Source organism: Amblyraja radiata, chromosome 5 (assembly GCF_010909765.2).
Source record: "Amblyraja radiata isolate CabotCenter1 chromosome 5, sAmbRad1.1.pri, whole genome shotgun sequence".
In the NCBI taxonomy this organism is placed as follows: Eukaryota; Metazoa; Chordata; class Chondrichthyes; order Rajiformes; family Rajidae; genus Amblyraja; species Amblyraja radiata.
Genome location: NC_045960.1, coordinates 44,611,971 through 44,623,980, shown reverse-complemented (window position 1 = coordinate 44,623,980; position 12,010 = coordinate 44,611,971). Strand labels below are relative to the sequence as shown.

General features: G+C 40.6%; 2 protein-coding genes across 2 annotated transcripts in view; one reads left to right on the top strand and one right to left on the bottom strand.

Moving 5' to 3' along the window:
• nt5dc1 (5'-nucleotidase domain containing 1) overlaps positions 1 to 12,010 on the top strand; it is a 492,890-nt gene that overhangs the window by 51,031 nt on the left and 429,849 nt on the right. The gene's annotated exons all lie outside the window — the stretch shown is intronic.
• On the bottom strand, positions 505 to 11,754 carry LOC116973238 (collagen alpha-1(X) chain-like). Its single transcript, XM_033021121.1, has 4 exons — positions 11,674 to 11,754; positions 10,212 to 10,323; positions 7,716 to 7,805; positions 505 to 2,515 (listed from the first exon to the last, which is right to left on the bottom strand). Exons 2-4 carry the CDS (start codon positions 10,306 to 10,308, stop codon positions 699 to 701), a joined length of 2,004 nt encoding a protein of 667 aa, XP_032877012.1. The 5' UTR covers positions 10,309 to 10,323; positions 11,674 to 11,754; the 3' UTR covers positions 505 to 698.

Sequence of the window (12,010 nt, the reverse complement as noted above, 5' to 3'; positions counted from 1 at the left end):
CAGGCCCTGGGCGGACTGGGCACAAGTGATCGTGAAAACGATCACGAACATGATCGTTGGTCTCGCTGATGTAAAGGGGGCCACATCGGGAGCACGAGGTAGATGAGGTCATTAGATCAGTAGACAAGGTTAGAGGAGGTGCTTGCGAATCCCTGTCTCATCTGGAAGGGCTGCTGGGGACCTGGTTGGATGTGGGGGAGAAAGTGCGGGGAACAGGTATATGGGCAAAAATATGAGCTGAGATACATGGGCAAGTCTAACTGTCAGCTTGCTGCAGCAAAGTTGTGTGTGTTTTAATTTGTGTTCCATTTCATGCAAAAACTTTCCAGATTGTTGTAATACATTATTTGCAGCCTGTAAAAGCATCTTCATCTTTAAAAGCAACAATTAAACTGCAATACTACTATGGGAAAAGGACAAATAAAATAAAATTAATAATTGCAGCGTGCAGAAACTTCCATGTTTGATACATCGACTGAAAAATTAAACAATGTAGTCAAATAATTTTGTTTTAAGAAATGTTTTATTAACAGGAAAAATAACAACAGGACAAACTTACTCCATGCAAGAACATACTGTTTCTATGACCTTTCACGCTGTGCTACATTTGAATTTGATCTCTAATCAGGATTCAGTCGTCCTGATCAATGAACAGTCATAATAGATTCATTTACATCACCCATTTCCGTTAATGTGCATCATGAATGAGCAATTAGAAACCCTGAAAAGGAAGACGTTTTATCATCTGATGAATACAACCCATTGGATTCTTTTGAAGGTAATTGAATGTAAACTTGATCACCTTTGTGTAAATATAATATAGCGCTTCCTGAAGCCTGATCAATATAACCTTTTTGATGGTCATCATATGTGTAAATTACAGGTCGATCATTTTTGTATAATCCAACCCAAACATTTGCTCCTTTGACTTGTATATGATAAGAAAATTGATAGATTCCAGATACATCACATGTAAATATTCCAGTTGATGGATCATAATTATCATTAGAATTAATTAATATTCTGTCAAATTTTACTGGTTTTCCTGTTGATGAGTATGAATGAGAAAGTGTGGCTGTAAATGCTGGAATAGAACTAGCTTCCTCTGACATGCTGGAGTCGTCATCATCATCATCACGTTTTTGTGATTGTACAATCATTCTTCCTGGAGGGCCTGGTGGACCAGGACGCCCTTGAGGACCTGGTGGTCCTTGTTGTCCAGTTGAACCAGGTTTGCCGGCTGATATTTTTCCATAATACTCTCCTCGATTCCCAGGTGGACCAGGAGGACCAGCATCTCCCTTTTCTCCAGGGTATCCACGAGATCCTTGAGATCCAGGTGAACCTCGAGAACCAGATGCTCCAGAAGACCCTCTCATTCCATCTTTACCTGGATATCCAGGTGGCCCAGCAGGTCCTGTAGCACCTGACTTGCCTGATTTACCAGGTGATCCAGCATTTCCAGTGTCACCTTTTCTACCAGCTGGACCTTGTTCGCCCTGAGCACCTGGGCGACCTGGTTGACCTGAAGATCCTGGTGTTCCTGGTGAACCAGTTGATCCTGGCTGCCCTTTTAAGCCTTGATACCCTTGTGGACCTGTTGGTCCTGCCTGACCTCTTGATCCTGGTGCTCCAGTGGAACCTGGTAACCCTCTTGAACCTTGCTGACCTGGTGAACCAGCTCGTCCTTCAGGTCCTTGAGCTCCAGGTTGTCCACCTTCTCCTTTTTTCCCAGAACTTCCAGGGTAGCCATTTGTCCCTGCAGAACCACGCTCTCCTTTTGGACCTTGACTTCCAGTTTTTCCTATGCCCGGCAGTCCAGGTGCTCCTGACAAACCTTGATGACCTTGTGAACCCTTTGCTCCTGGGGCTCCTGTTGACCCTGGTTTTCCATTTGCTCCAGTCTTTCCATATCCGGGTTGTCCAGCTGCTCCTGGCGGTCCTTTTTGACCTTGTGCACCTGGTATTCCATGTGAACCTGTTGCACCCTTCTCACCCTTTGAACCTGGTTTACCAGGAGAACCAGAACGCCCAGGACTTCCAATTCCATTTGAACCAGGTGTACCTGGAAGTCCTCTTGCTCCTGTGGCGCCTTTATCTCCTGGACGTCCAGGGGCTCCTGATCCCCTTTCTCCCCTTTGCCCTGGTTGGCCTGGACTCCCTGACTTTCCTTTCTCTCCAGGTGATCCAGGTGAACCGGCACGACCGGTTGCTCCTTGGGGACCTGATTTACCTGGAATTGATAATCCAGCAGGTCCAGGAGGTCCGCTGTGTCCTGCACTGCCTCTTTCTCCTTCTTTCCCAGGTGATCCACTGTTGCCTTTTTCTCCAGGGAATCCTCTTGCACCTGGTTTTCCCGGGCCTCCTGGAATGCCTGGTCTCCCTGCAAATGATTGTCCCTCTGGTCCTCGTGTTCCAGGTTTACCCGGGGCTCCAGGCAATCCAATCCCTGGCCTACCAGCAGGACCCGGTGATCCTGGGTGACCACGCGGCCCTCGTGGCCCACGCTTTATTCCTTTGAAAGAAAGAAAGGAAAGAAACTTTAAATGTTGCTTGCATTTGTTACTTTTTTTCTACTAATCAAGGTCATAATAATAGTCTATGACATTACCCATTTGCTTACAGGGAGGGTTGGCAGTACTACTCAGGAGGGTTTAAACAAGAGTGGCAGGGGGGTGGGAACCAGAGCAACAAGTCAGTAAATGGAAACACTGATAGGAAGGTAAAGGTTATGACCAGTAAGTCTCAAAGGAAGAACAAGCAGGAAGAACATGGTGAAACCGATGGGCTGAAGTGTGTTTAGTTTAATACAATGAGTACCATAGGTAAAGAGGTTGAACTGAGAGCCTGATTCAAGTGCATAGAACGCTAGTGTTGTGGCCATTATGGTGACTTGAATACAAGAGACAATACGTTGTATAGATTTCAATTTGTTGTATTGGGAAACGAGCCTTGCCAAGTCACTGGTGTTTCAGTGGAAACGCATTTTGGAAACAATGCTTGCAACTCCATATGTTTTAAGATGGTTGTGAATAAAGACAAATCTGGACCTTGGGGAAAAATAATGAATTGGGGTAAATCAGATTATGGAGTTATTAGGCAGATGCAAAGGTGAGTAAATGGGGGGGCAGTTGTTATTGGGTAAATTAGACATATGGGAGTCATTTAAAGACCAGCTGATCAGAGTTCAGTAATGGCATGTTCCAAGGATGGCAAAGGAAGGAAACCTTGGATGACCAGACAGGTTGTGGATTTGGTAAAAAAGAAAAGGGAAGCACATGTAACTTTTTGGAAGATAAAATTTGGGGAATGTAAATCAAGCAGGAAATAACTTGAAAGACCAATATGAGCCAAAGTGACATTTGAAGGGCTAAAAGGGGCCATAAATATATATATCCCGAAACCTTATATATGTACCTTAAAAACAAGAGGGTAACGATGAAGAAGGTAGGATCACAAGAATAAAAAATGGGGATTTATGCTTGGAGTCAGGATGCTGGCAATATACTAAATGTGTACATTGTATTCACCAAGGAGAAGGAAAAGGAGAATAGTGAGTTCAGTGTGAAGAATACTAATATGCTAGGGCACTGAGATCAAGAAGGAGGTGTAGTTTGGACTCCTGAAAAGCTTTAAGGTGGATAATTCCCCAGGGCCCTATGCAATCAATCTCAGGTTATTAAGAGGCAAAATAAATTGCAGGGGCATTGAAAAAAGATCTATATTTCCTCACTAGCCAGAGGCAAGGTCCTGGAGGACTGGAGAGTGGCCAATGCTGCTCCTTTGTTAAGATGGAAAGTACAGATAAACTAGTATATAGGCCTGTGTGCCTCAACTTGTATTAGGGCATATTCTCAGGGATAGGATTTTCTTGCCTTTTGAAGAGAATGGGGTACTTGGGGACCGTCAGCGTAGGTTTGTCTGTGGCAGCTAATGGCTTACTAACTTGAGTCTACAGCACAGACATAGAGCCGTCAGCCCAACCTGTCCTTGCTGACCAAGGTGCCCCATTTGAGCTGGTGGCATTTGCCTACATTTGGTCCATATCCCTCTAACCATTTCATAACCATGTACCTTAACAGGTGTCTTTTAAATGGTGTTAGTGTACCTGCCGTAATTATCTCCTGTGGAAGTTCTTCTGATGTACCCACCTCCCTCTGAATGAAAATACAAATTCCTATTAAATGTTATCCTCCCACCCCCCACCTTAAAACTTAATTGAGTATTTTTTGAGGAGGTGGCAAAGGTGATTAATGAGGCTTGAGCAATGCATGTTGCACACATGGATTTTTGTAAGGAATTTGATAAAATCCCACGTAGGAAGCATCCAGAGCATTACATGCATGAGATTAAGAGTGATTTGGTCGTATGGTTTCAGAACTGGTATTTTGATAGAAGACAGAGAAATGTGGTGAAAGGACAATATTCAGGCTGAAGGTCTGTGACGAGTTCTGTAGGGATCTGGGCTATGGCCTCTGTTGTTTGTGATTGATAAAATAAATGAGTTAGACATAAATGTAGACAGATTGGTTGCAAGTGTGCAGATGACACCAACATTGGCAGTGTTGTGGACAGTGAGGAAAGCTGTCAAAGGATACAGCAAGATATAGATCAGTTACAGATATTGATGGAGGAATGGCAGATGGACTTTAATCTTAACATGGGGGTGCTGTTGCACTTTTGGAGGTCGATTGTAAAGGGAAAGTACAGGTATACCACTGATATTCCGGCACCCTTGCTTCTAGAGCCATGCCGTATTATCCATTTTGCCGGACCAACAGAGGTCATGTAATAATGAGACAACAATACACCTCTGACCCACTAATTATACCCCTCCCATATCTCTAAAACACGATAGATGGCTAAAGCATGAACAAATATTAAATGTTAATTATTTTTAGTTATTCTTGCAGTTGTCTACAGCCTCCCAGCATATTTGTTCCCCTAATTGCCATCGATTATTTGAGCTTTATCCCACCAAGGTGATCATCCCCTTTTTATTTCTGAGTTCCACCCATATAAAACTTAGTGGAATATCCTTCAGTAATGTCATTTCAGATCACTGCCATGATATTCTCCTCAATCAGTAGAGCACCATTCCCTCCTCTTTTACCCCCACCTCTATCTCACCTGTAACATCCTGGGACATTAAGTTGCCAGTCCTCCCTCTCTCTTATCCAGTAATAGCTATAACATCCCAGTCCTATATACCTATGCCCTGAGTTCATCTGCCTTACCTGGCAGGCCTCTAGAATTGCTTCTTGCCCTACTCCTGTCTATGTATCTACTTGCTGTAATTGACATCTCTACTGAATCCCAGCTTCCTACCTGCCTCACGACTGCATTGGATACTGTCCCCTTGCCAATCTAGTCTAGTTTAAACCCTCCGGAGTAGCACTAGCAAAACTTCCATAGTCTTGTTCTTCAATATCTCTCGAAATTCTCCAACTCTAGAAGCTTCTGTGATCACTCTGTCACTGAGTCCTGCAGCAAAGCAACAGACCCTCTGGCACACCACGTCCATGTCTGCGTTTTTACCCATCTATATTAACCCAATTTTCCTGCATTAGGGCCTTATCTTTCTGTGTCTTGCCTCTCTAAGAGTCTGTCTAAATGTCTTTTGAACATATTAATTGCATTTGATTCAACCACCTCCTCCGGCAGCATGTTCCAGATATCGACCACTCTCTGTGTAAATAAAAATGTACCTCTCAGATCCTCTTTACCACTCCTTCCTATCGCCATAAATCTATGCTTTCTTGTTTTTGATACCCCTACCAACGGAAAAAATATTTTGATTATCCACCCTACTTATGCCTCTGTTATTTGTGTATACTTCTTTCAGGTCACCTCTCCGCCTCTGCAGAAAAAGTAAGCCCAGTCTATCCAATTTTTCCCCTTTGGTAAAGTTCTCCAGTCCAGGCACCATCTTGAGCTCCGCTTATCTCTTGGTAAATGTCAACATTAATCATTCCATTCATTCTTATTGCTACTTTAGCTGCCTTTGTTATGGCATCCGAATGTGTACCCTAAAATATCTCTCTCCCTTCCCCAGCTTGATATCTGGTTTGAGCAAGACCTTGGTTATTATTTTTAATATATTCTTACTTTGATAATACTCTAGTTGTCATTGAGTGTATATTACTAAACTAACCTTACTTTACTAACAGTAAGCACTTATTTCTTCATCATGTTATGATCTGTGCGTTTTGTTAGTGAGGCCAGAATTTGTGGCCCATCCTCAATTTGTTGGCTGACCTTTTCCCTTCCGCTTAAAAAAGTGCCTTCCTCCAGAACTACTTATTCCTTCCGTTCAAAACCACCATCAATCCTTTATAAATAAATACACTTGGCAACTGAATGCTGATGCTTTACCTCCAACGATTCCATTCATCCTCAAAGCTCCTGAAGCTTTTATCACTTCCCCATTTGCTTATATTTCTCTTTGCTTCTCCATGTTTGAGTTTCTTCTATCTGGTCTCTGTACATTCCACTCCTCTAAAGTAGTTTTAGCTAGATTCATTAGAGGCGAGTTGGCCCTCTTCATTCTACTGAACCTGTCTGCAGCTTTTCACACTCTTGACCACAGTCCTCCAGCAAGGCTTGTTCAGCTGATGAGACTTTCTTCCTTTGTCTCTATTCTAACCTAGCAAGTTGTAACCAGAACATCTCCAGCAATTAATTTTGGATCTAATTAATTCCTCATTAATTCCTCAATTTTTTTCTCAATTTGTTTCCTCTAAGTGTTTAATTATTTTATTTTATTTGGTGCCCCTTCCATTATACATAAATCTGTTTTTAAATGATCAAATGCACGTCATTTCAATTACTTAAATGTTTAACTTTAACATTTTGCCCCTTTTCTGTGCCAAACATGATGTCTAGTTAAACTAATCTCCACTGCCTGCATGTGATTCATTATATTTCTATTCGTTGCATACGCATATGCCAATCTAAAAAATTAAGACATTGATTTCCCAGTGGCTCAGCACTTCCCCTCCCATTTCCAATCTGACCTTTCTGTCCTGGGCCTCCTCCATTGTCAGAGTGAGGCCCAGCACAAATTGGAGGAACAGCACCTTCTATTTCGCTTGGGTAGTTTACACCCCAGCAGTATGAACATTGACTTCTCTAACTTCAGATAGCCCTTGCTTTCTCTCTCCATCCCCTTCCCCTTCCCCATCCCAGTTCTTCCACTAGTCTTGCTGTCTCCGCCTACATTCTATCTTTGTCCCGCTCCCTCCCCTGACATCAGTCTGATGAAGGTTCTCGACCCGAACTGTCGCCCATTCCTTCTCTCCAGAGATGCTGCCTCACCCGCTGAGTTACTCTAGCATTTTGTGTCTAAATTTAAACCAGCATCTGCAGTTCTTGCTTACACATTGTATGTCTTTGGATACGTCTTTAGCATAGCGTAATGTTTTCAGGGTTATAGTATCAGTAGTTTCAACAGCTAAGCTAATTTGTTTAGGAGGGTTCAAAATGTTGCAGTCTATGGAAAAACATTGAATATCTGATGTACTTTTGAGGATTCTATGATAAACTGCATATACATAATTAGAAATCGTGAATGTGGTGCTTTAATGGTTTAACAATGATGGTTTTGCTGCTGTTGTAGTTGCAGAATCCACTGCATGGAATATAATGGAAAATTGTTGTATACATTTAAAGATTATGCATTTATTTGAGGATTCAACAATATCAGTCAAACTTACCACCTTCTTTGCTGTTTGAATCATCTGCACCTGAGTCGTTTGCACCTGAGTCGTTTCCACCCGAGTCATTTCCCACTGAGTCATCATCACCTGAATCACCCCCATTTTAGAAAAGAATAAAAATATTCAGTTAATCAATCATTTAAAGTTGCATTTGAAATTTTTAATAAAGAAAATATCTTATGCATTCTCTCATTAATTTCTGACGAAAACATAATTATAACATAGCAAACCTAATTCACCCATTCTAGATTTTCTTTGGTTTGATGGAAGAATAGGCAATGTAGAATGTAATCTGTGGAATCCTTCTTAGTAGCCAGTTTTAGAGATTTAAGCATCAGAGATTTAAGGTAAAGCAAAGCTTACTCACCCATGTATTTTGAGGGTAGTGTTGGGGGGATAGATTTGATGACCTGTACTGAAAATACTAATCATATAGCTTAAAAGACTGGGTTGTGACAAAGAGCTGTGAGATGTAGCAGAATTCAATGACAGAAATACTGCTGTGCAACTAGAATGCAAAGATAGTACCAGCTTATTTGATAACAATGCTACGTGCACATTTACCTATTTGGGAGTGGCAAGTTGTCCACTGCAAGTGTACTCTGACTTCTTATACTTATGACAGTGTTTCTTGCACTCTACACATACATTTAGTTTTGGAGGCCACCATAAACACGGGAAGTTAAATGAAGACAGGACTATTTGAATGTAGTAATAGCGCAGCAGATTGGCAATCAATTGTGTCAATCAATGTTGATTGTTTGTATCGACAAAAGAAATGAAACTAGAAATAGGCCTTTTGGCCTCATGAGTTTAATTGCCATTTATTGATTATGGCTGATCTTCTGCCTCAATTCCATTAACCTATCCTATCAACACATTTCTTAATTTTGCTAATCCCATAGATCCACTTCAGTTTTAAATACTGTCAATGACTGAGCTTCCAATACTGTTTTGGTCAGAAGATTAAGACTGTGGCCCCCCTAGTTCTAATTTCATCAGAGAGTAAATATCCTCACAGTACCTACCTTGCTGAGACCACAAATAATTTGAAATGTTTCACTGATGTCCCTTTCTCCTAAACTCTAAATAGAGGCTTAGTCTGCTCAATCTGATCTCTTCTGATAGACCTACCATTCGCAGGAACTCATCTAATGAATCTTTGCTATGCTCTATCACCAGCAAGTTTTTACTTTTAGAAAAATAAATCAAAATTCGAGACAATATTTGAGGTGTGATCTCACCAGTCCTACATAATTAGAGTAAGAAAGTGCTACTCTTGTACTCCTATCCTATTGCAGTAAACAACAACAAACCATTTGTCTTCCTAACTGCCTGATCCACTTGCAAGTTTGCTTTCCTTGTGTGGAAGGATGCTCAGTTCTCCTTGAACATCAACACTTTGCAATCTCATCTTTTAAAAATAATCTTTATTTCTGTCTTTTTTCCTGCCATATTGGATAACTTTACATGTTGTACAATGTACTTTATCTGCCATCTTGTTTTTCCACTCACTCAACTTGACATATTTTATGTGTAGGAAGGAACTGCAGATGCTGGTTTCAACCAAAGATAGACACAACATGCTGAAGTTACTCAGTGGAACAGGCAGCATCTCTGGAGAGAAGGAATGGGCGATGTTTCGGGTCAAGAGGGTCTGAAGAAGGGGCTCAACCCGAAACATCACACATTGCTTCTCTCCAGAGATGCTGTCTGTCCTGCTGAGTTAGTCCAGCATTTTGTGTCTATCTTTGACATCTTTTTTTAATGTTGTTAGCAGACCTGGAATGTTGCATTTAGCCCTCTCAGGCAAATAGTTTGTATGCATAAATAGTTAAATGGTGACAAGATATTGTCTGATGCTTGTGTGTAATCATTGCATAATAAGTGAATGTAAATACAGTGTGTATCATTGTGTATCACAGCTACAATAGGTGAATAATACAAGCATGTATATATGCATACTGTAAAAGGAAAGCATAGTACTACAGATGCTGACAATCTAAATTAATAACAATGTTCAAAATACTCACAAAACATATTTATAAAGAAAAAACACAGCTGAGGTTTCAAGTTGATGACCTTTCTTCAAAGCACCAGAATATAGAATTAGTTAATATCAATTCTGATATAAGGTCATCTACTTTTAAGACATTAGCTTTATATGTCTCTCTACATTTGCTGCTCGACCAGCTGACCATTTTAAGAATATTTTGTTTCCATCTTTAACTATATGCAAAACATGTACAGAAAGGAAAATTGTGACAGTGTTTTAAAGACAGTACCAGGATGATATTGTAACATATGTATTGTGAAAATAAACTTTTAAGTAAAGTAGAGAACCTCTTGTAATGGAACAAATTTGTATTTTTGGTTGACTGAATTTTTGAAAGTTTAAGGAGTTTAGTCGACAAAATCAAGTTGTGCTTGTCCAGTTTTGACTTTCACAGATTAATGTAAGTGGTATTTGTCCAAATTGAAGTTCAAGCTTACCCCGGTTTTTTTTCCATCGACGTGTGTCGTATCCCTTTCCATAGGCCAAGGTCAGGGTAAGCAGTAATACAAGCGCAATGATTTGTTTTGAAACCATGGTTGTAGATCAGATCTGTAGTTGGTACAAAAATATTTTACAAATATAGATAAAACAAGATGCAGAGTAATTTTAATGTATTCAGTATAATTGCAGGCATTTAGTACGAGTAGAATTGAATAGAATCAGAATCATGCAGCACAGAAACAGGCCTTTGTACACGTTGAGACTGTGCAGACCATCATTGCCCACCTACACTCATCCTATTTAATTTTATTTACCTATTATTGAGATTAAAATATATAATATAATTTAATAAACCATTTTGTTCTTTAACAAACATTTATGTCTTTACCTATTGTAGCTGTGATATTCACCTATTCTAGCTGTGATACACAATGATACACATTGTATTTACATTCACTTATTATGCAATGATTACACACAAGCATCAGACAATATCTTGTCACCATGTAACTATTTATGTATACAAACTATTTGCCCGAGAGGGCCAAATGCAACATTCCAGGTCTGCTAACAACATAAAAAAAGATATTAAAGACGCAAAATGCTGGAGTAACTCAGCAGGACAGGCAGCATCTCTGGAGAGAAGCAATGGGTGATGTTTCGGGTCGAGATCCTTCTTCAGATCCTCTCAGAACATCACCCATTCCTTCTCTCCAGAGATGCTGCCTGTCCAGCTGAGTAACTCCAGCATGTTGTGTCTATCTTTGGTTTAACTCCCCCCCCCCCACCACCCACTCACTCCTTTTCCTTCTTTTCCTGGTGTGTATCCATTTCTATCATCCATCCCTCTTGTTCCCCCCTTCTCCCACCTGTCTTCTTCCAGCTACATCCCTCCTTCTAGCTTTACATTTCACTCTTGTTCTTTTCTTATCTGGCACCCTTTTGTCTTCTTTTCATCTCTAGCCTTTGTCCACTTATCTGCCAATCAAGCCCCCTCTCACTATCCACCTACTACTTGCCAGACTTTGTCCCGCCTCCACCTCTTTTCCAGCTTTCTCTCCCATACTACTGTCAGTCTGAGGAAATGGCCTGACCTGAGATGTCGTCCATACATTCCCTCCACAGATGCTGCCTGAACTGCTGAGTTACTCCAGCATCCACAGTTCCTTGTGACTCCATTTATTTATTTACATTTTGCCATAATCTGCAATATAGCTTTAAAGTTTTCTAAAAAAGTCTCCCTTTCTCTGTATCGCCCAGATTTGTTGTTTTACAAAGTGTTGTTTTACAAAAAGACTCCTGCAACCTTCAACTAAGCAGTATGGTTGTGTGTAACACACTCTGATGCCTTTTATGCAGTGTGCGAGAAAGCACAGTGATTAGTGCATTAATCACTACAAATGCACTCACAAATTGACACTATCCCTTACAGTAACACAAAATGAAACTCGAACATACCAGCAGTACTTTGATTTCAGAGCCTTGCTTCAGTCCAGTTTTCCCTGGTGATTGATCTCTGCAATTATGGAGAGTGATGAAGATGTGATTTTAAAGCAGAATGCCTAGTATTTATATGTGGGAGACTTTAGTTTTGGACAACTGCTATCTTTAACTCCTCCTTTTCAAAATACAAGTGCTAATTATGAATTTTATGTTTACATATATTTCTTACGTCAGAAGGTGAGGTCAGCCTGGTGGGTTGCTTGTGGTTAGAACTTCCTTGCCATCTTTAGGATTGGTATCTATCTCGTGCAGACAAATATGGAGCAATTTTTAACTTCTTTGGGAAACAAAA